The sequence below is a fragment of the Enoplosus armatus genome, chromosome 1 (assembly GCF_043641665.1).
Source record: "Enoplosus armatus isolate fEnoArm2 chromosome 1, fEnoArm2.hap1, whole genome shotgun sequence".
NCBI lineage: Eukaryota > Metazoa > Chordata > Actinopteri > Centrarchiformes > Enoplosidae > Enoplosus > Enoplosus armatus.
In genome coordinates, this window is record NC_092180.1 from 19,468,291 (window position 1) to 19,493,838 (window position 25,548).

General features: G+C 42.4%; 1 protein-coding gene across 1 annotated transcript in view; it reads left to right on the top strand.

The window, feature by feature from the left end:
* The window catches only part of spata17 (spermatogenesis associated 17), a 35,051-nt gene extending 21,697 nt beyond the window's left edge, over positions 1-13,354 (top strand). Inside the window, exons 9-10 of the mRNA XM_070910198.1 lie at positions 122-230; positions 13,264-13,354. Of these exons, the coding sequence (XP_070766299.1) occupies positions 122-203 (82 nt within the window). The 3' untranslated portion in view covers positions 204-230; positions 13,264-13,354. The remainder of the gene's footprint in view (positions 1-121; positions 231-13,263) is intronic.
* Positions 13,355-25,548: the final 12,194 nt, after the last annotated feature.

Sequence of the window (25,548 nt, forward strand, 5' to 3'; positions counted from 1 at the left end):
TGCATTATAAATTCGTGCTCAACCTAATTACTGTTTGATGTTTTAGTAAAGACTAACCTGAGCTGAACTGTAACCTTAATGACATATGACGTTTTGTTGTTTTTTGCCATTCACCAACCAGGGGAACAGGAAGTATGCTCCACCATCTGAACCACAGCAGCTATTCCTTTACTCAGCCAGCCTACGCCAAGAGCTTCAGATAGTAGATTACACATGGACTCCATGAGGAGGTAGGTTGAAACCTACAAACACAAACATTATTATTATTATTATTATTATTATTATTATTATTATACTTTTAGTTATTGGGTATGCCTGTTATGTACCTAGATTAAGTCATCGTTGGAGACCTCACACCCACCTAGCCATTGTGCTGTGCAGAGATGCATAGCTGATGAATGCTTCCTTTTTCTGCCTGGGCCCCACACTCACAGAATCCATCAATATGGAAAACCCACACTTAAATCACTTTAACACACAAGGCCGGTGTAGTATTAAACAGGATAATGACGATGTGGTAAACCTGCATATGAGCCATTTATTTGAGATTGCTGTCACATATGGTCAACGTTGTAACCCTAACAGAGTTATTGTGTTTCACTCCATTTAAAGAGGTTGCTGCAATATTTTTGCAACAACCTAAACTGTACAATCAAGGGTCAAAAGTCTCTGAGATTGAGAAGATCAAAGTTATGGTTGAAAGGGAAGGAACAACTAGTATCTGCTATAGGTTTATAGTAATCCTATAATAATTTTATAGTGATCATACGGCTATTATAGAAACCCGTGTTCACCCTTTCACATCAAAGTCAATCAATGTCAGACCCGTGTTAAACCCAAGTCTGCAGCTTGGCCATGCAAACTGATGGCAGCCACGGCTTTATCCTGTCGTTGCCTGGGTCTGAAAGGTATTATTCTCCTCTAAAAGAAAAGAGGAAAAACAGAGCAAAGCAGTGCAGCCTAACCCTTTCAACTTGAGTTGCACAAATTTGTCAAAAGTGACAGCAATTTAATAAATCGCCGCTCTCCATCACACGCATATGCACACCCACCCACACACATACACACAATTCCCAGTTATGCCCTCCACTGCCCCCTCTCCATGTATACGTAAATGAGGTGCATGCATGGGTGTGTGTGTGTGAGTCTGTTAGAGAGAATGTGTGTGTGTAGGCCCTGCGGTCTGGTCCAGGCATTAGGTAATTGACTGTGTCTTTGCTCAAGGCCTTTCATGGATCACCGTCCTTTATTAGCTCACTTCCCAGCACACACACACACACACACACACACACACACACACACACACACACATACGAGCGCACACACACAAAGTTCCCAGCAGCTCCACCCCAACCTCCCCCACCACCACCACCACCACCAGCACCCAGACCCAATTGCCCGGAAACGAGGAGTGAAACAAGAGAGAGAGAGAGGAGCAAGGGAAGAAGGAGAGAGCAGCGACAGGAATGAACTAACGTGGCCCCAGGAAGTGGAGATAAATAAGTATGGGGAGTGAGTGGGCGGTGAATGGGGTCTCCTGCAGCTGACAATGGGGGCCGGGGGAGTAAGATCAGTTTTGCATCCATGCTGCGTTTGTAAAATACAGTATTGATGGAAAGCTTGTAGGGTCTTTGTGTTTGAGCATGTGTGGCAAATGAAGGTTTTCGCTGATGCCACCAAAATTAAAGCCATCAGGGATAATTTAGCTCACCATTCAAATTAGAAATCCTACACGCAGATTTTTTTACTCATTTTGCTAAACCCTATTTGTAAGAAAACAAACAACAACAAAAATAACTATGGTTTGTGATATGTTAAAGCTAGACAGTATTATGATTGATATGTTAATATACTGTTTTATGTCATCACGTCATCCCATGTGCTTGTTGGTAGGGCCTGAGATACAAACAATATTGATATCTACTTACCGAAACATTCTACATCACCACTAGTGGTCAAAAGGGGCAACACAATAAGCAGTAAGTTAAGTTAAATTTTGTGTAAGTAAGTGCGTATGCGTGTGTGTGTGTGTGTGTGTGAGTGGCTGTGTTTGCACATAGCTATTCCCTATCATCTAACTGTCTCTCTGATGGATGCTGCAAAATGACAGCTTCCTACTTGCCACTTACCTAAACAATATCTAACGCATACACACTTGCACACATAAATACATGCATGCATGGTGACACCCGCACACATACACACACACACGCACACACACACACACACACACACACACACACACACCATCTAGACACACGTTCATACATGATGGCTAAACTTGACCTCCCTTGTCTCTGTGATAACACTGCTGCTGCTGCTGCTGTGTATGATGTTATTGAAGAAGATGATGAAGATAGCGGCGCCTGCTCTCAGCCCAGTCGTGTCATACTGCTGTCACTCAGAGCTTGTCAGACCTCAGATTTTCCCCTTCTCGTCTCTGTCTGATGCTTCATCTTTCTGCATCTCTCTACCTCTATTTACTCTCTCTCTTTTCTCTCGCTCTGTGGTAATTAGTGCATTAGTCCTATCGTTGGCATCACCCCGAGCAACAGCAGCAGCCAGCAGAGCTTCTTGTCACAGCTCAGAGGGCCAATGGAGTGGACAGCTCAACCCTGGTACTCATCATCTTCATACCGTGCCCAGCCAGCCTCCCCCCAGTCACATTATCTAGCTATGTTATCCAGCCATGCTCCTAATTATTTTCAAACCCTAGCCACAGCCCTCTCACCCAGCCTCTGCCACATTACCTAGCCCTGCTTGTAATCATCACCTTAAGCCTTGCTTCAGCCCTACACAGCCTGAAGCCTCATCATTAACATAGCCCTGTTTTTTCCTAGTTCCCGACCACGGCTCTCTAGCTTGACCATCACAGCTTTTGGCAGTGTGCACACAGCATCCCCAGTCCAAACCAAGCCCTAGAAATAGCACATAACTCCTGGACCTTTATTTACCTTAGCCATCTGTGTCACAGTAAGAAAATCTATCAATGCAAATGTGGCCCAGCCTGTCAGGACACACACAGATCAACACATAATCACATAGATGCCAGTACCCACCTCTCCAGGAGCTTAATGGCCCCGGCTTAGGCCAAGGGGGCTGTGTAATGGTTGCCCTTTCTCCAGCTCCTATGTGCCCTTGCCTTGACTTCCCAGGTTCCCCACTAAATATTAGCTTCATAGACCTCAGACCTTCTTCTGCAGCTCCGTGCTTTATTCATTCACAATGCCAACATAATGCAGGTCTCACACTAATTGAGAGAAAGCGAGAGAGTGGGTAAGTAAGAGAGCGCAAATATGTGAGAAGAGAGAGAGAAACGTCTCTTAATTTGGTATTGATTTAATGTAATTTGTTGTAAGTCTGTGTATTTCTATGATTCAACAGTAATGTGTACTGAACTTCAACTGCAGAATGGACAACCTTGACAACCAGAGATTAACCTATGACAGAAGTATCATATGAATGGGTCAAGCATGTTAAAAAATGTTGAACATGTGTTGAGTGGGGCTCAGCAAACACAGGTTTATATGTGAGAGTATAGCGAGTACAAAAGATGAAAACAGATGACATTTTACCATTGGCCATTGTATGAGGAAACACTGGAACTACTGTGATCTTTAAGAAAGAGGATACTGTTGTTCTCTTGCTCAAGCTGATTGTGTACACCCTCTGCCATTTGTTACAATACCATTATGTTACTGTTTGAAATGCTATTGAATGGCTAAAAGGACGGTGCTGTATTAAGGTACTCATACTTCTCACTGAAAGATGGCAAGAATGTGAATTACTTGTTGTAAAGAAAGGCCATGAAAGGCTAGGTTTTGTGAGAGAACAGTGCCTAAACCTCTTCAAGTTAGAAAGTTTAATACGGCCAGCACTTTAATGTCTATCGTAAGATACAATACTCAAAGGTTTTTTAGCTTCTGCACCAGCAATGACTCATTTCAAATGCAAATATGGGAAAGCCCTCTCTGTCCATGCTAATTTTGTGGTTGTGTTATTAGCCATGTCACCAGCGGTACTGCCTGTAACCATTGAGGATAGCTAATTAGGAGGCTACGTGCTAATCAAGTACACTACATTGAGTGGTCACGTCTGTGTCTGTCTGCGCTCCAAGCCTTTCCTTCCCCTCGCATTAGACTGACACCTGTCACAACTTTCAAAAGCTAGCGTCTGATCAGAACCAACACAGACTGATACACACACCAGAACACACATTTGCACAGCCACCCCTGCTTTCCTGAACACATGCACATAGACATATACAATTGCATGCACACAACTGAATACATGCCTGTACACAGACCATTGCCGATAGCTCACCACACACATATACTTTAATGTCGCCCTCGTTACTGCCTCTCGCCACAACACACACTCAAGCGCACACCCCCTCTTACCCCCACAGAGACACACACCATAGTCTCCTCCCAGCTACAATGCTGTAGCTTTATTATTGTCATCATTGCATTGTGGTTGCAAAGCTTCAGGCAACAGGGACAGGAAAAGTGTGTCTACACACATACACACACATGCTGGCTCAGTCTTAATGGCCTCAGCCATAATGTATCACTATGATGCATACAACTGATGTATGATGGGTCTTTTTAATGGGAACAGTATTCATTAGCAATTAATACCTAAACTGAAATAGGCCACAAGTAGAGACAATGGAATTAGGTGGGGCAGGGGCAGCAAATGCATGAACTCATATGCGTCCACCTTTTATGTGTGTCTGTCAGTGTATGTATTTCCTATGTTATCATGTCCATCCATCTCTCCAGCTCTGCTGCATTAGTGTCCAGGTTACTGCGGTGAGAAAGAAAGAACGCTAATTCTCCATAACCATTTTACGGCGTGTGTAAAACTCTGCAGCCCCTTCATTTGCACAGCCGTAAAACATTCCCCCTGCCACACTCCTTCCTACTCAGGACCTCCAATTTATCAATTAACCCAACACTTCGCTTCCATTACGGTGGCATTTTGCACTGCGAGGCCTGCATACAGAGTAACGATGAGGGCCTAGTGCATACAGCATGATATTAAATGGACAGTCTCAATTAAATGATTAGAAATCATATTTTGGTGTGACATAGGAGAATGAATGACATTAGACTTTATTATTTATGTTCAAAGCTGTTGGACCCGACTTGACCAGATTAACTCGGGTCATTTCAGGCCAATTTCTTAACTTAATCGTATGAATTTGTGTCAAGCTCCTGTTTAAAACTAATAAATAAAAATGGTGTTGGCAATTTATTAATAAAAATATTCACAACTTCTGCCTTGAGTAGGATTCAGCAGTAGGTTAAGATTTGTTTCTTAGGCCTGAAGGTTGCATTCAGTAAATCAAGACCTTTTCACACCAAATCTATAGGTTAAAGGTTCATGTGTGCTTTTGTTTTTCTAAAGTAATTTTCGAGTAATGGCTTTTACTCTAATTGACATTAGTGTTGCTGTTAATATTAACATTAAGACTATAACTAGCTATAACTAGTAGTGCTAGACAAGTAGAATAAAATTTTACAATCTTTGAATTATAGCATGAGGTAAGGGAGACTCAAGTACTACAATTCAGCAGAAAATGATGCAGATTAGATGTACCATAATAAAGAGTGAGAAAGAAAAGATAAAGCTTTAGTAGTGATGCATTTCATTTGCGAGTGCTGGTGTCAGTCTAAATGCATCTAGCACGAGTACACGATTTCTCCAACATTCCATATGTAAATTAATTGTATAGTTAGCATTAGTTTCAGCCGGACAAGAAATTAAAGATACCTACTGTATAAAATGCATTGTCATCATGGTTATTCAAAGTCAAGATCAGAGATTGCTTCCAGGTTTATTTACATAGTTTCATCTCCATGTATACATGGATGTAAGAGAAAGCAGGCAGACAAGCAGGATAAGGATGTCTGTGCTTTTAATGGACCGCCTGTCCCTGTGCAGATATGCTCCACTGAACCATACTGTATGTAGTGTGGTGTAATCACTGCCTATCTCTATCTCTATCTCCTGCCATCACTCTTTCTTCCCCTTGCTGTCTTGTTTTGTTCTCTTTTTCTCTGTCCTCTTCATCTGCAGTACCTAGCTGCAACTTTTCTTTCTGCCCCCCCACCCATTTTCTCGCAAACTATTTGTTGTGGGTGTGTGTGCATGCTATCAAATAGCTGAATGCACAATACACACACACACACACACACACACACACACACACACACACACACACACACACACACACACACACACAGACATACTTGAGGAACATGACAGCCCTCTCATACAGCAGTGTGTTGGTGATAGAAGTCAGCCCTGGCTGTGAAATGCAAATGCAATGTGATGAAGCTACGGTGTAGACGGACACAGAGGATGCAGCAGACAGCATACATAGACTTACATGTGTGTTTGCCGTCAAAAAAGCAAAAGAATACAATTTCTAATAGCAGGTAGAAGATGTTTTGATTTTTCTTCTGTTGCCTGGTTCCTCTTACATCTTAAATGTTATGTTTCTCCTCAGGATCCTAGTCTATTGTTTTACTCTTCTTTTATAATTACTGTAATTATGAGATTATCTATCTGTGATGAAAGTGTCTTTTGGTGTTACAGGGTGTGTATGCGTGAAAAGTACGTGTCGCTGTGTGTGTGGGAATATAGTCGTTGGAGTGTGTGTATACTTTGTTTTGGTCACTTGGTAAGCAGCATGATGTTGATGTGAAAGCCACACCTTTACCTATGCTATTAGATGGTTGATATATATGCATGTCTGTGTGTCTTATTTGCAGGCTCATATTCTCACTAGCCAGCACAGGGAGCATTTGTGGGGGGTTGCGGTGGCGGTGGGATCTGGAAAGGGAAGCAATCACAAACACTTAAACCTGCAAATGGCCTTGATGTCCTGTGCTAAGCAGCCTGTGTTGACTGATGAGCCTGTTAACCCTGGCTGAAACAACTCCAGCACAGGGGATTAGACAGCAACGCTGGTCCCGGCTGTTCCTGGCCCATTTTGCATGGGAATTGTGCATATTTAATCTAAGGTGTTCCGAGGTGCAAAGACAAGCCCCCCTCTTCTCCGTTTCTCATTATAGATGTGTAATAGCACCCTGAGGCTGGGGGCCTTAATTCACCAGCCCCAGCCCCAGTCTTAATCTTACCCTCAGTCTCAGCCCCCACCTTCCCTCAGTGCCTACTCTCGACCCAAATCAGTCCTAGTCGCAGCCCTCTTCCCAAGCTTTGTCTCGTGTATTTTCCCTAGTCCTTTCCTACACTGCACATTAGTCTAAGCCCTGCAAGTCATGGGCCAAATTCTTTCTACCCTTTTAAGCAGGCGTTCAGACAGAGAGCAGGCAAGCGTTACAACGCAAAGGGCTGCGTTGGTGGGAATATGTTGTTTCAGGTATTGGTGAGACAATGAAATGTGATCCAAGAAGTTTGAGTACATCTATGAGTTTAAAGACTTATTGGAAGCCAAAACACTCCACCAAGGTTTATAATTCTATCAGGCAGGATTTTACAACTCTGGAAAGGTATCACGGCAGCAATAATTTAATCTTTTGTTGCAGTCATCGCCAGGTAGACAGTAAAAATGTGGCATTGACATTACAAAATAATCTACCAGGAATGTGGCCGTGCATATATTGTTCAACTTTCTTCAGTCCAGTCCTTTTGTCAAACCATCTTCATGAGTTGTAGTGCTCTGTTTCACTTCACTGACAGACCTTCTAGGAGGTAAAGCTGAACCTGACCTGAAAATTGATGGAGCAGCAGAGATGTATACCTCGCACAAGAATTGACTAAATCTGCTCATAAGAAAAAAATATATAAATTACAAATAATCACAATCATTCATGCTGTATATTTCTCTTCAGGATTTCTGAAGTCTTCTCGTTGGCACACCTGCAACACCAAAACTGCTGAGGCTATATATTCCATACTTTTTCAGAAGCTAAGTAATATTGGAGGATGGCAAATAAAATGCATGCAGGCAACAATGGGGTTTGGCAGGTAAAACACAGGCCAAAACCAGCCAGTATTCAGACCCAACTCACTTATGGTGCCATGGAAAGAACAAGGGAATGTTTCCAAGCTGGTAAGAACACTATAAAACTCTGAAGACACCTCAAAGCATTTCTGAATGGTGGTGATTCATGTATGAGGCTGTTCTCCTGATTATTACTGTAAATACTTTTTTGTCACTGTGTACAGACACATGTCAACTGTAGCCACTCATTCCTTCAGTAGTTATGTCCACGTAAGGACTTGCTGCCCCTTTTTTGTTTTAGATGCTTTGTTTTTTTTCATGTTACATTAGTTGTGAATTCTGCATCCGTTCCCTGATTAATGCGATTGAGTGTCAATGACAAGAGCTCTCTGAAGCATCTATCCATCTAATTCCATTTATCACTCTATCTCTCTCTCTCTCCTCTCATCCCCCTCTAATCCAGCCAACACTTCTCTCTGCAGGACGGAACAATTAATGTGTCTCCTCGTTTACTCGTTCTCTCTTACCCTTATCTTTTCCCTCTTCTTTCTCTTCATATTCCTCTTCAGACGACTGTTGCTTTTCTCATGCATCATATTACTACCTTATGAGAGAAAAGTATGTGTAGAGTGACTGTGTGTGCATGTAGTTTCAAGAGGGACCCCATGCTGTGGGTGTAATTTCTTGTTTGTACATGGTTCCAAAAACATCTTTGGCTACTGCAGAGCAGGGGAGAGATATTTAGAGAGACAGCGAGGTTGAACAAGACAAAAAAAGATTGAGAGAAAAGGAAAGAGAGGGGGTAGAGGGGAAAAACAGGATGATAACAAAAGCAGCTCGGATTTCACAGACGCATATTTCATCAATCATGTGAATAAGTCGTGGTGATTATGCATGGCGGTGGCAGGCGGGGGGGGGGGGGGGGGGGTGATTACCATACACCATAAAGGCTGCTTTCTTATCTCACACACACTGATTAGTTTCTGTCTGCAGATAGCCTCTCACTCTTCGCTCTTTCACACACACACACACACACACACACACACACACACACACACTCTCACACTCGGGGGATGCGTCTATCTCTGCCATACACATGCATGCGTGCACTCACACAATGCTGCTAAAAGTCCAGGTAAATTCCATTTACCTGGACTTTGACAGTCGGCCAACCCCAAGAGCCTGATGAGAAACGTTCATGGAGCCTCTCATTGCTAACTGGTTTTACTTAATCAGGAGTCAAAATAATCTTCCAGAGAATTGTGGTAAATCCATGGGAAATGCACTGAACGCTTTTCCAACAAATTGTGCGCCTGGGATGGATTTGGGTTCTGAATGGCACAAATTTCAGGAGAAAACATGCAAGCAGTGTGACGAGAAAGCAGAGTCTCACTGATAAACTGTTGGCTGAGAGTTTTTGCGCTTTCTTTTAAGACGACAGCTGGGCAGATGATAAAGCAGAAAGCTGTCGTGGTTAGACAGATTTTGAGGTTGTGTCTTCAAGTTACATCAAGGTCTGATGTGCTACCATACTGCTTTGAAGATGGCACCAAATAGGATTTTGAAATGGCTACTTTGTTTAGCCTTTTGCAGTTATGTAAAAACAGACGCTCTAAAAAATTTTCTCTTGCAGGAATTTGCAGTAAACTGAGTATTAATCCAGTGTAAAAAAAGACTATTCTTTTGTATCTTAAAAATCTTAAAATACGGTAGTTTCTAAACAACTACAGCTTTACTATACCTTTTTTTGGTGGACTGAGTGGGCACTAGGAAATTGTGTCTTACTATCTTATTCTCAGGTTGATGTGTTGTACATGTGTATGTGTGTGTTTTGGTACTGTGGGTCTTTTTCTGGAACTTTGGCCTTTACATGATGCAGAACGAGAGAGAAAGCGAGGCGGGAGGAGGATGAGGAGGTAAGGCTGAGGCAAAATTAGCTACGTATGAAAGGCCTCGCTTTGTGTCTCAACCAGGGAATTAGAAATTACTCCTTTCTCTTGCGCCACCCTCTCTCACTCGCTCTGAGATATAATGTAAACTCATTTGGTAACCAGGCTGGAGCTGCGTTGTGCTGTCTGAGTGCCTGCATGTGAGAAGTGCGCCTGGGACGCATTAGGGCCTCCTGACAGGGGCCTGGGTGAAATAAGTGAAATTAATGGAGCTCCTTTCATGTCGGACAAGGCCGCGGCACCCCTTTCACGCCGCGTACAGTCACAGAAAAGTCAATACTTTTTTATTACTCCTCGCTTGCCCTACATTCCCCGCTACAAGTGCTCTGCTCGCTAATTGGTTTCAGTTTGCAGAGAAAGAGAGGGAGAGAGAAACGGGAAAGAAAGAGAGGGAGAGGACTCCATCCCAAAGAACACTGAAGCAAATAAATCAATCTCATATTTTTTCTCCCCACTGTCTTTTTTCATTGAGTAACATCATGGCAGAGAGAGGGAGAGATGAGGAGAGAGAGAAATAGAGGAGAGAGGGTAAATGGTTGGTTAGAGCACGCCTGGTCCCCAGGGAGCATAATGATATCTGGGAGCCTGTTAATGGAGACGAGTGGTTAAAGTGGTTTGGGGCCCCGGCCAGGTCACCCCTGGGGGTTTTTAACCAGCAACCTCACCTCCGTTGGCTGCTTGCGCTCTGGGCTCAGAGGCACATTGGAACGTCCCACCAAAATACAATTTCAGGCAAACTATTTCATAGATTTGCAGAAAATGACATTCAACTCAACTATGTGTGTGTGCGCAGATCTATGGAGATGTTGGAATACGTCTTCAAGGCCTGTTTCGCGATTGTTTGCATAGTGTTGCGTTTCTCAAACCTCGCTGTAAATATAATTATAATTATAAAATGACCACAAATATTGTCAGTATGTGTTGTTATCTTGTGTTATGGCTCGTGGTGCTAAATGAACACATCTTTTTCAACTGAAACAAGAATGTTTTGCAGTAGCAATTCAAAATGACAAAGGTACACACACTGCATTTGGAATGTGACTACTGTGGAAACTGTATAACTGTGTGTGCCTGTATGTCTGTGTAGGTTTGCAAGTATACTACATGTGTATAAGTGTGTGTGTGTGTGTGTGTGTGTGTGTGTGTGTACTTTATGTATGTGTCCTGTCTGCCAGTATGCTGTTCAATGTTGTGCTAAGCCTAAGTGGCAGTGGGGTTAGCCTCTTTCAGAAACAGCACAGCCACAAATTGATGTGACACTTTGAACCTCCACCCTCCCTCCCTCCCCACCAGCCCACCACAAACACACACACACACACACACACACACACACACACACACACACACCAATCAGCCTCCAGTTAAAAGGAGGTTCCACCAGTCTCGTTTTCTTTCTGCGTCCCAGCTTTCACAGCTCTAGAGTGTGGGCTAGGGTAGGTTTGGGGGGTTACAATGTGTGTATGTGTGTGTGCGTATGTGTGTGAAGGAGCTGTCACACAGGGCTGGCATCACCATCCAGTTTGCCATCTCTTCCTCAGCTTGACAAGTCCCTGCTCCCTACCCCATGGCTAACACACACACACACACACACACACACACACACACACCGTCTCTCTGTCTCTCTCTCACTCCTCTGTCACACACACATGTGATATGTGAACACACCGATCACAAACTCGCATGCACTGTATGAATGCATACAATGAATAAATGTATAAACACAAACACACATATCCAGATGCACAGGCCATCACATGCTGCATATTACACAATGAATGTGTTTGACAAATCATGCAGCATGCTCACACATCACATCACATCAGTGTTACTAAAAAACGTGAATTTAAACTGGAATTTGCTTTAACTTTTGTGTGCAAGAGTTTCTATTTGTGTGGCATCACCCTGTGTGAGTGTGAGTGTGTGTGAGATCTTCTCGGCAGTTGTTGGCGTCAGATCGCGGAGGGGTTCTGTTTGTTACAAGGACAGGCTTGTCCCCGCCCCCAGGCGTCGGCATTACGATGATTGTCATGGCGATGGAGTGTGAGTGACAGGCGGGATCACATGTGGTAGCCGGGGAGCAGGAAGCCCGAACCGCCCCAGTCCCTGACATTAGTTTGTCCTTCATCAAAACTTTACACTCGTTTATAACTACTCACCCGCTCTGTTTCAAAATCTCCCTCGTTTACTTCTCTTTTTTACCATCTGTCTCTCTCATGGACTGATCTCTCTTTCTCTCTTTTATTTCTATTTCTCCGGCTCTTTCTCTCTCATTTACATTTTACTCAGTACTCTTATGTCTCCACTTCTCTTTCTCTCCTCATCTCTCTCTCTTTCTCTCATTTACTTCTCAATTTTTTGCTTTCTTTCTTCCTCCAGTGCCAAGCTTAAGAAATGTTTTGGACATCACACTGCTTTCTAGATAGTCTAAGTGATTTGTTAAGAAGGCAAATAGGAGAACAGGTTGTATCATTTCATACCAACACAAACACACACACACACACACACACGCGTGAACAGTGCATTCCCCGAGAAACCAGACTGATAATAAAAGTGAGCTCAGAACCACCTATGAACAGTAAAGTGTGTGCATGTGTGCAAGCGTTTATATCCATGTTAGTTTGCCTCAGCAGTGTTTTTTTGTCAAGATGTATGTATGTTGCTGCAATCTTATGCCTGTTCGTGTGTGTGTACACGAATACATGTGTACGTGTGTGTTTTGGTTAGAGAGCTTTTTGTGCATCACAGCAGAAAAGGAGGTCAGGGTTTGCACGGAGACTCGGGCATTCATCATTAGCCTGCTGCCGCTGCTGGTAATGTTGCCTGTTACAACCGTGATTAAGAGCCCCGCTTAGTTCCAGCAGCCGGTGCAGACGCACAAACACACACTTGTGGTACCAACTACGTCTCTGATACTCTGGCTTTACAGAAAACTCTTTCTTTTACACCATCACACAGTTCAGCGTGTGTGTGTGTGTGTGTTTGTTGTTTGGGGGCTGTGCTGTACATGGTCTCTAACTGCAAGGAGGCTTCAGGGCCCGATGAGAAACCTGTCACAGTCACTCATGAAAAGAGCAATTCACCGCTCCACACACACACACACACACACACACACACACACACACACACAGCAGGAAGTTGGTGAGTGTATTTGTGAATCATAATGGATGGATGTACACCTTCATCCCCAGATATGAAAGCCAGAAAACTGTCATGGCAGCCTCAGCGTTCTTCAGCCGACAATCTTTTTGCCTCATGTCTCATATCCTCCCTTTTCTCTATTTTTCTCCCCATCCCTCCTCTTCATGTCCACTCTGCCTTCCCTCTCCTCCCCTCCAGCCGTTCAAGACAGTGCTCGCCACCTACAACGTCTTTGAGTTGTTTCCTCATCTGTGCCCCAAGGCAGTGTGACACACCCCCTCCTGGCCTGAGAAAATTAAGAGACATACAAATAAAGAAAGATTGCTTATTGTATTTATTATATTGTATTTATTTCAGTGCCTGATGTACTCATGTGAAACTTTTCCTCCATTGAGTCTTATGTTTAGTGCTGTCAAGTTATTGTCCAGAATGTGTGTGAATCAGAGTCACTGAGTGGGAATGTGCAACACAACAGGTCTAATCTGGTGACCCGTTCTAAGAGACAGCATGTATGCCTGTAGGCAGTCATAGTGCCAGCAATGGAAAATATATGAAACAGTTCCTCTCATTTTATTCACCAACACCTCTGCACGGTTAAAACATGATGACTGGGCCCACTGCATTTTAACATACGCATATCACGCCACATGGCAATGCACAGAATTGAATTGCTTGTTTTGTCTTAAATCTGTTTTAACTATGTGTTGATTCTGTATCGCCAACCAAATTCATGTCAGGAGAGAATCACATTTATAATTTGTAATTGCAGAAGTCTGATGTGATGTTGAAAAAGCAGTATAGCAGGGTGGTATATTTTACAACCATTAATTGATTGTCAACACAGTCAAAACAATAATTTGTAAAGCCTTTTAGATTCTATGGTCACAATCGGCTTCTGATTCAGTCTGGATGAGGAAGCCAGGTTTTGTGTCGTTACAGATGTCATATGAATATGAGATCAAACACATGGCTAAAAATGATGACACTGTGTATTTTGAATATTATTAATAATGTACTGTAGGATTGGAGCAACATGTTAGATTATAGGATGGCCTGGTGAGGGTATTTGAGGACATTCATGATATTTCATGAGCCTTGACATAAAGCAAAGGGTACAATAATTATGACTGAAATAAATGATAATTTCATTACTGATCGATCTACCTATTATTTTCACGTGCACCAAGTGTTTGGTCTATGAAATGTAACAATGTACTTTGAGAGCGCACACACAGCAAGGTGCAGATCAGTGTGAGCTTCAATGTCCATTAAAGTCCATTAAAATGAAAACACGTCGTGAAACTTCTCCAGTACACCATGCTTTATTCATCTTTAGGTGAATAAAGCATGGTGTACTGGAGAAGAGTAGTGTGAGGTGTTTTCATTTTAATGGTCTATGAACCCAGAGCCCACGGGGACATTTTCAAATATCTTGTTTTGTCTGACCAACTGTCCTAAACCCTAATCACAGAATACTAAGAAAACAAAACCATATATTATTAACATTTGATGAGCTGAAACCAGTGAATTCAGAATTTGTATCAGAAGTTGTTTCAGCTCTGAAAATTACCTTAACAATATCCTCCACAAATGTATTACTTTCTTTATTCTGACACCTTTTGAAAGACTTTTGTAATTTATTTAAAATTACAGTCTAAATTATTTAGACCAGCACTGAACTTTGTCTGGAAGGGATGACTTCACCTGACACCTCCTCCTACGAGGCCCTGAGGCAGATCGTCCTCACGTAGTTGTCTGTTTTGATGGTGGAGTATAAAGTGAATTTGGAGTCTCTATTCTCCACCGCTTTTTGTCTCTGGAACAGACACAGGACACCAGTGTTTTTATAATTAAATGTACTTGTTAATTCTTTAACACAAACTTCCCCTTCTTCATTTTTTTTCCTCCACCTGCTTTTCCTTCCTTTCTTTCTGTCTGTCTCTTCACTCTTCTCCTCTCCCTTTTCTCCATGTTGCTGGCATCCCCACGGGCCTGTGCTATAAGGCGTGGAAGAGGAGCAGAGACAGAGCATTTAGTAATGGCTTCTTAATGGGCTTGTCGACAGCCACATTAGAGCGCACAGGCAGCGGGCGAGGCCGGGCAACGATATGCCAAGCCAGATGCCATGCCAGCTGTGGCACTCCGCTCTCTCACTCACACTCTCATTTGTAATCACATTTCTCATACGGATGGACACCATGTGCGTAAAAGATAGAAAGGAGACAGACAGGCATTTCCCCTCCCGTCTCCTGTCAGTATATTCTTTTCGTCTGCTCTGTTCTGTTTGTTTCCATCTGGTTCTGTTGCACTTCCTCTTCGGCCTTTTAATTCAGGAAACATTTAATGTTTTTTACAGCCATGAAGTTATATGAAAAGGCATAAATAAATTGTGATGAGTAGTCTGTGAATGCAACTTAAAGGAAAATTTGGGTTTTATCACAACTCTGTAATAACTTTGTACTCTCTGCTTTATTTGTTAAGATCTAAAATAAATTGCAATAATATTAAAAAGAAGTACGACAGAGCAGGAAACACAGGCAGTTTGACTTGTTTTGAAGGGAAAACAAAAAAATGGTGCCTTGCGATAGTTCAGGCAGGCACGGGAGTCATTTTGTTGTCACATCTTCCATAAACACTCCAATCATGTATGTCCACGACCTTCCTCTCACAATAGTCGGTCCATATAAACATTTCATTCAGTCTGCATGTAATAACGCATGCAAATGCTACTCTAACTAACCAGCCTCCTCCTCTGTGAGCATTTAGTCACATTTGAATTTTGAATGTGTTTAACGTGCTCATTAAATGCTGTGTATCTCAGGCCGCAGGGGTTTGTGAGCTCAGGGACAGTCTGTGTCAAGCCTTTTCAGATTTGGTGTATAGACCAACAACTTCCTGGTTCAGCTTTGACCTATACCGTACCCAACCCATTCTTCATTTTCAAGGCCGATAGGATATCAGTATCTAAAAAATCATCATCATATATCAAACCCACCTATTTTCTTTCACATAAAAAAACTTTTGAGAACATATGCACTGAGTGGGACATTTTACAGCTAAAAATAAACTTTCTCTCTAGCAGACAAACTATGTAATGGTGACACTGTTTCTAAACACCTGAAACATATCTTTCCTGATCTGCGATTTCTTACTTACTCAGGCGATATATATGTAGATACTGGTAAATCTGTGATAAGCTGATACCAGCCCAAAGTTGACATGTCGACCTGGCCGATTCATTTGTCAGGTTCTAGTACTTCTCATAGTTGTGGATTATTTTTTAAATCTGTGCTCACTCTCTGTCTGATCTTCTGACTGCTCGTGTTTCTTGCTTTGTCTGACTTTGTTGTAGTGATATCATTGTGTTCCCAGATCACAGTGTTTACTTTGGTGAGTATAATGTTATCATAATGGATAGAATGATGATGACGGCCAAAATGAAGGATGATAATTATAATGAATGAAAATAACATCCAAGTTCTTTATCATCCAGCTTGATTGTCAGTCAGATTTGATATATATTAAAAGCTGTATATGTCCAAAGAGCACATGCCACATACAGAGACACACTGAACATTTTTCAGCTGTTATTCCTGAAAAGGAGGAAGCTTTGATCTTACATCACAGAATCACAAAGGGCATTAAGGACATGAAAGAAGGAGCTGAAAAAAAACAAGAATTAAAAATAAAGGAAGGGAGGGAGGATACAAGTTTAGCAACTATATGAATAAGAGGAGACGGCAGGAAGGAAAGAAGGAAGAGTTTGATAAAGTGAGAGGAAGATGATGGCAGAGAGAGGGATGAGTGATTAAATGAATAGATGGATGATTGAATCAATTAATGAATGTTAATGTGCTACAGTGTAACCAGGGACAGGAATGTCATTGCCAAAGGTCTTATAGGTCTCCAGTAGGGGGAGCCATGTGTCAGTGACTCCAGTCTGTGTCAAAGACCTTCATCAGTAAGATTGTGTGTGTGTGTGTGTGTGTGTGCTGCCAAAGATTGAATAGTCAGAAGGTGGTTCTTTGTTTCCTCATCTGATCTGATCTCGTTCCTACCAAACCAAATTTTCCTGCGTCAGCGATGATCAAGTGTGATGAGGATACAAAGAGAATAAGGTGTGTGTGTGTGTGTGTGTGTGTGTGTGTGTGTGTGTGTGTGTGTGTAGGTGTGTGTTTTTGTGCTTCTGTGCATGTCAAGCCGTGCATGTGCTTGTGTGTGTGTTTATGTATTGGCAGCTGATAGCATTTTAGGAGTTGAAGCCTATATACAGACTGGCGGCCCTCTACTCTGTATCGACAGCTGCCAATTGTCACTCCAGTGACTGACACTTCTGTATTGATGGACGGGACTTGCCGACAGAGAGATGGAGGACAAAACAAAAGGAAAACAGAGCACCGTTGGCGGAGAGGGGGCAGAGGAGACCTCAAAGAGAAGGAGAGAAAAGGCCAGAGGAGGACACTGACTGGGACCTATGAAACTTTAAGGTTGAGGTCACTCAAAGTCATTGTAAGAAGACGGGGAGAGTTTCTAACCTGGGCCTAGACCAGTTCACATTCAGCTCTTTCACAAGAGTACATTTTCTTTTGAAGTCCAACAATGAAAATTGTTCTTCTTCCAAGGACTTGTATACCCACTTAAATATGCTGTTTAGATTCACATTCCAAAGTGACTGAATCTACTTTAATCACACATATTTAGACTGACACTTTTTAAACTTGTTTCTACTATTGAATGTTTGTTTTTTCACTGAATCAGAGACATTGAGACCATGTTAGCATTCATTGTGAAAAAGTTGTGAGTTGAGCGCATTTGGTCCTATTTTTATGAACATTAATTGTGAGAAATACCATACTAATATGATTGTAGCAAAACCCAGGACACTTTTTCAGTTTATTTCCCAAGTCCAATTTAATTTTGACTTAAAGTAGGAAAACCACAGTTGTTGCTTATAATATTAAAAAGCCATGACAGTGAGCTAAATGGAATTCATTGATTTAATTACTGTGCTTTTTTTTCCAATTGTGCCCTCCATGAAATTGGCCTAAAAGTGAATTCAAACTCCACTTAAATAGTAAGAGCATCCTTTCCAAACAACCAACTAAGAGTGTGTTCAGTGTTGCTGTGGCTGAAATGAGATGTTAGCAATAGCTAGCATAGCATGTTTAGTCTGAAATGGTGAGTTTTGGGCAGTGGCTTCTGCTGCCCTGGCTTCAGTGGAGGGTTTATTCCACCGTTGTGGGATCAGGACATTGAAGACATCTGCAAAATTGTCTAGAGGCAGAGAAGCACAATGTTTGTACCGCAGTCTAGGGTTTGACCGTGGCTTGGAGGTATGAAAGCACTACAGTCTTGAACTGGATGCAAGATGCAACAGGGAGCCGGTATAGTAACAAGTAATTTGTGTGTATATACAGGTCAAAAGTCTGAGGACACAATCAGGCATTTAACATAACAGGTACAGTAACACATCCTATTACTTTAATGTTACTTAAACATTGGCTTACTTAGGGTTTGCTTATTGGCTTGCTAATCTCAGAAACCTTTGAATTGAAAGGCAGCGTGGATGTGTTGAGCAGGAAAGCTCTGATACTGTTTTTAGTTTCTCATTGTTTTGGCAGAGTAGTTTTGGACTGAGCCGCGATCTTTGTGCGTCTTCTGATTGACCTTCGCAGCCCATCCTCAATATACACACACACACACACACATCACCACCAAAATATCTTGTACACACACTTGTGTCTATAGGTCTGTGTCTGTCTTTGTGTGTGTTGCCTCACCTCAGGAAACTTGTGGCTAATTCCATTAGTGGGAGGAGAGAGTATGTAAATGAGGGGAGACAGCTGGTGGTGAAGGGAGGTTGATGGAGTGAGCCTGGGGGGCCAGACACACACACACACACACACATTGCTACACTTTCACACATGTGCAGCCATTGTCTTCATAACAATATAAGGAGACTCAAACTGAACTTAATGTATGTGTATGCATAAAAACACATCAGACACACAGCAGATTTTAAGTTTTAATGACAATTCATGCTCACACTGAACATGTTGTCACCTACATTAACACACCTTTGTTGGGGGAGGTGCATTCAATATCCTCTCGTAGCAACTAAAGTATGATTCACCTTTTTTGTGGTTATATTGAGGCACTCCAGTCACTTGGTTAATGTTAGCTAATACTGACAAAGTCAAAAGTGACTTGAAGCATGAGATGCAAAGTGTTTTGCTTTACTAACATTTAACCGAAACAACAATCTTTTTCTAACCTTAACCAAAGTGGGTTTTTTTGCTTAAACCTATTCACACACATGGCAGTGGATGTTAATCCCAGTCTGCAGTGTCAAAGTCCTGCGCTGCGAAAAACAAAAACAAAAGAACATTGCCACTGAACGTATTTCAATGAGCAAATACATTTCATTCAAAACGTATTTGGCAAAACAAATTTGTTGCACTATGCACTAATTTCTACTGTACAGGCAAGACACAAACATAATGTGTCTAAGCCACATTTCCCCATAACGTATGTGCATATGTTGAAAAACTACTCAACATGTGTGTATACGTGTGTGTGTGTGTGTGTGAGAGTGTGTGTGTTAGGGCTGAGGGGCTGGGGGGAGGTTGGACAGAGGGTCCAGATGGTTGGAGAGATAGATGGAGTGATAGATAGAGACAAAAGAAGAGGGAACAAAGACAGATGTAGTCACTGTTTATCATTCAGGAGCCTCTCCCACACACACACACACACACACACACACACACACACACACACACACAGGTAGGTGTTGGTTATAATCCTATTGTGTATCAGCAGTGACCACAGTGCAGGACTCTCTCATTACCTGTCACCTCACACATACACTATAATCCTGTCAGTAACTGTGATGGAATTTAGAGGGGATTTAATTTTTTATAAATCTAACAGCATATTGTGAATCATGGGAGCAAAAAGTAAAGTCCTGGACATGCATGTATACACACACACACACACACACACACACACACACACACACACACTCTCTCTCTCTCTCTCTCTCTTGTCTGTTCTTTCTGCAGTATGTTTTCATGTCACTTTGATCCTGTTGCCTCTGTTCTTCCTCTGTTGCAGTATCGGTTTGCAGTCTGTACAAAAGCCTCTATAACAGGTGACAACTTCAAAATATTCACTGCAGCCATTATTTTTCACAAACTATTTATGATTCTTCTTCTCCCTCGTGGCAATTTTGCATAATATTACAACCAAATTAAAGTGAAAGCAGCCTATGTGGGACTGGAAATGGCTGCGGGGATATGGCTGCATATGGGAGCCGTGAGGGTAAAGGCTACTAAATGGTGCTGAACGCTCATAGATATACATTAAACTGTCCTGGAGCACAGGGGCAGCATGTTAAAACTGTAATTGGGTGGTTCTTCTCTTTGAAGTGAGGTATTGTTGGCTGAATGTGATGTACTGTGCTTGATTGACAGGAAATGAGAGAGGAGGCTGGGCAGTCTGTCATATTGCTAATGTGATAGGTAATGCCCCGAGGACACACACACACACATTGCAGTGACTCTTTTTCTATCCATCTCTCTATACAGTCCTACACACACCTCCGTTTCTCAATCTCTCTCTGTCTCAATCTCCCTCCCACGTACACATGAACAGTTTGTCATTTCTTCTCTTTACACACACACTCTCCCTCTCTCTCTCTAAATCACTCACACACACCAATATACGCACTCAGTGTTTGGCTGTGCAGCGTTTTACTGCAGGTTAATAATGAGAGGAGAGGTGTGTGACCCTGTCAGAAGTGTGAGAAACTGACCCAAAGAAATCAGACAGGGGCCAAGACCCCCCCAACCCTAAGGGCATAAAGTGTGTGTGTGTAATAGAGAGGGGTAGAAAGTGTGTGTGTCCATCCCCATCTTCTCATGGATGACATATGTGGGGTCATTTACATACTATTACCTTCCCATTGGATATGAGGCACCACACACACACACATACACAGACACACACGCATGGATTGGTGGATTGGCCTGGTGTGATGCCCCTGTCAGATGTCAGGATGCAGATGGGATGGGATGGAGGGGGGTAGGTCACGTCTGTTTCCCTCTCTCTCTCTCTCACACACACACACACACACACCTGTCTTGCCCCCCTAAGGTGCCCAGTTACTAAGAGAGTTGTCAGCACGTCTGTGTGAGGCTTCAACTGTTTGACATCTGCCAGCGACCCCCCAAAACATGCACACACACACACACACACACACGCACACACAAATACATATCTCCCCTACCACCTCATTTCAGAACAACAGAGCATCTCCCAGTGATCAACATTTAGACACAGTCATCACTTACTGGTCCCAGCTGCTAACACACACACACACACACACACACACCACACACACACACACACACACACACACATGCTCCTCAGGAGAAAGAGTGTGAGAGAGATATTGGAGAGACTGAACCACCAGCCTGACACAATGTGGGAAAGAAATAAAAGAAAGAGCTATCTGTCCCGGTGTGTGTGTGTGTGTGTGTGTGTGTGTGTGTGTGTGTGTGTGTGTGTGTTAAGGTTTTGTTTTTCAGCTCTCCATACTTACACTCAGAGTGATAGAGAGACAAGCTTCCATTTGTCCCACTTTCATACAAGATAATGAAGCTGTCATTCTCAGACAACTTCATTGGATTGGTTACAGGAGCACAGACTGCTGCTCAGGGACACACACACACACACACACACACACACACACACACGCACACACACACACACACACACACACACCTGTATAAGCACACAACACTGTGAGCGATCCTCCTGGCTCCCGTTAAGCATATGTCAAATATAACCATGTATAGAAAGTGAGATTGTGTGACATATGTACAGCTGGCTGAATGGCAGAGACACAAAGCGCAGAGCAACATACACACACACACACACTCACACGCACACATGCACACACAGCTCATATCTTTAACATGCAAACAGACAGACAGCCCTGATAGCGAATAGAATGAAATCAACCTTGAATGGCAAAACCCTCTGTGAATACTTGTCTCCTCTTTACAAGTCAATTTCATATCCTGTAGCTCCAGACAAATCTAAAGAGATTTGGGAACAGTGTGGAAACAGACGGAGAGGAATAAAAGGGGTTACAGAGAGAAAGTGAAGGAAGTGAAAGAGAGTGTGATAGACAAAGCTGGGATCGTGTGTTAAATTGGGGTTGAGAAGTCGTAACAGTACCACCAATTCATAACTACACCCACACTGACTTGCACCACGAGATTAGATAGGATTGGTATTCTTTCAGACAGCTCAGTGGGTTAAGACACTTGGCATTATTTAATGATGTTGTGGGTTTGAGGTCTTTGCCTTTTTGTCAGGCTGTCAAAATGAATAACCATTTGCCTTTAAACGGCCCATGTGTCTTTTAACGATGGGTAAAACAAACCCGCACAAAAGGTGAATAGTGTGCCCATCCAACATTTCTGAGCTCGTTTCAACCTGCAAGGGACATAGCAAATGGATAGGGGTGCCATTTTGTGTCATGTCCTAATTGTAGGTGGAGCTGTCATGTTTAATCTGTATATATGGCCTGTTTTTTGTTCACATGGATGTTTGCCTGACGAAGGTCTTGCAGGTTGAAACTTCGCAAAAAAGCCATTCTTATTGACTGTCTCATGCTATGTAATCTAGATGTACTGTCAACCTTAGTAACTAACCCTAATAATGACAGAATCCCTCCAAAAATGACAGGTCCTCCAACCTTAACCTAAACCATAGCGCGGTCACATCATAAGGCTCAGACAAATTAAGGTCTATTTCTGGACAACTGTATTTAAAAATTCGTAATGTTATTATATTTATATGATGTATATTAACTATACTATATTATTAGCTGTTATAGTAAAATACCTTCATTCCAGGCTAATATATGAGCCAGTAATTATGAAAATTATATTTGAAGTCCTAAAATGAATATAATTTTTCATCAGTACTATTTCAAAATGGAGTAATCCAGTGATGCTCCAAAAACACCAGATCCTACACTTCCCATAATGCAAATTTAGGAGCATCTCTCTGTACACCCACAGTCTTTACTGCATGCTCTCTGTTAAAAATGTAAAAGTCTCTAAGGCCAAGTAAAGATAAGTTATTTTCTGAGATTGACAAAGCTCCTCCAGAGCTATATATTATATCATACAATGGTTTTCACAGGCTGAGCAGTCCTCCTCAGGATGAGTGAACTGATCTTCACCTGTAAAACCAGCAGAGGGCCCCTTTAATGAGTTTAAATAAACCAGAAAAAAAACGTCTGCATCTTCAGCTACTCATTTGAATGAACTTTACAGTCCCTTTTTAAACAAAACACATGGAAAACTCAACCAACACAGAAAAGGCAAGAGGCAGAATAGAGATGCAGAACGAGTGTCTGTGAATGACAGCAAATGAGGAAGGCAGTTAACTTTTTTTTCATCCGATCATCCTCATACCCACTCATCTCTGTCTATTCAAAGAAAGCCATAATTACAGCTTTGAGTATTTAGCCTCATAATTTAGTCGTACTGTCACATTATTTACACCTCTCTCTCTCTCTCTCTCTCTCTCTCTCTCTCTCTCTCTCTCTCTCTCTCTCTCTCAGCGGGGGTTCACCCCTATAATCTAGTCTGTTAGGTCCAATCCATACTCCAAGTTATTATCACTCTCATTTGCTTATTAAGTGCTCCCTTGTTTTCTTCAAATAAAGTTATAATTAGAGATTTAGTGTCGGCAGCTTGAAATACTATCTCCTCTTTATGGAATCTTGGGTGGGATGAGAGAGAATCGTGTTTTATCATACTCGAGGAGTTAATGAGGATGTGCACAGCTTGATATTGTGTTTGTATGTGTGTGAGGGTGTGTGTGTGTTTTCTAATTATGTCTCTGTGACAGCTTTCTGGCCTCCAAAATACCCATATACTGCATACCCTCTGTTGTGTTGTCTTCCCACTGATTTATGTTAATGAAGTCAATCACAAAAGAGGGAATATATGAGCTTGTGCTTTATATATTGCTTGAGATACACACACCCAAAAAAAACCATTGCAGCTATACTGACTTCATGCTTCAACATTGTTTTTATATTTTTCATAAAAATACCACATTTTGGGATACAAAAACAGAGTATTTTGCACCACATAATGTACTCTATAGTAGCTTATTTAGCCTAAATTACATCCATAAGAACTGTGAAGATTCGGGCCCCATAACTCGGCCAGCGTTCGCAGCTTTGAATACCAATCACCAATGTTTCCCGAGGAGGATCCACTGATCCATTCTTACCTTCTCGTGACCCACCCTGTGGGCCCAACCCTGTCTTTGAGAAACAGCAGAGTAGAGTACATTAAGACACGCCCCAGCAACACACTGATTACATATGCTAGCTACGGTAATGAGCTGAGCTGGACAGTGGAAGACTGCTGCTGTTTATGGCAACTCATTATCTGGCCCATTGACCAGGACTGTTCTACACATCATAGAGCCCCGTGTCCTCTACATCTATTCGACCATCACTCTCTCTACTTGCCTGGATGGGGGGTGTGAGTGTGTGTGTCAGTTGACGGTTGGTTGAATGGACTGGTGTGTGTGTGTATGTGATAGGTAAGATGAGGTTGTTAGATGGATGGATAAATGAAGGGATGAGCGGATGGCTAAAAGTGAAAATGTGTGTGTGTGTGTGTGTGTGTGTTTGCGTGCATATTTTCTTACGTGCGTGTTTACATAATGAAAAGTAAGATGATTCCTAAGCTAATGATCTCACACCAGCACATGCAGCATTACGCGTTCATTTGAGTAATACTTTGTGCCGTTGGTTTCATTAAAGCATGTGTTTGTGCATTTCTGTATTTGATTATATGCTGAAGTGCTCGGGAGTGTGTGTCTGTGCGCGTCCGTGCGTGCACGCGCATGTTACTATGATCGCCTGCCAAAGTAAAGTGTTTGCAGCCGAGAGAGACAGGGGCGCTAAGCTCAAGGGCACATTTGTTTCAAGCTAATGATAGAATGTAAATGGAGCAAATTTCCTCTGCAAGAACAGAAGCTCTCCCGCTCAAACACACACACACACACACACACACTTTCATACTTTCACACACACTGTTTCTCATGCACACACACACGCATAGCGGCATCGTGTTGATGGAGTGCAGAATCTCATTACACATCTAATAGAATAAGTGTAGTGTGCGTATGGGGAGAGGAGAGGAGCAGCCAACCTGATTAGCCTTATCACTTTATTATGCCGCTCTGCACGCAGCACACAGGACAATTGCATTAGAGAGGAGCAGATGAGCTGAAGGCAAGGAGAACTCAGCAAACACAGGCTTAATTGATTCCTCACCAAATTAGCAGGGACAGGTGGGGGGCTCACCGGCTGCGTGGCTGCTTGACTGACTGGATGCTTGGTCGGCTGCTTCACTGAGTGGCTGACTTGTTGACTTGTTC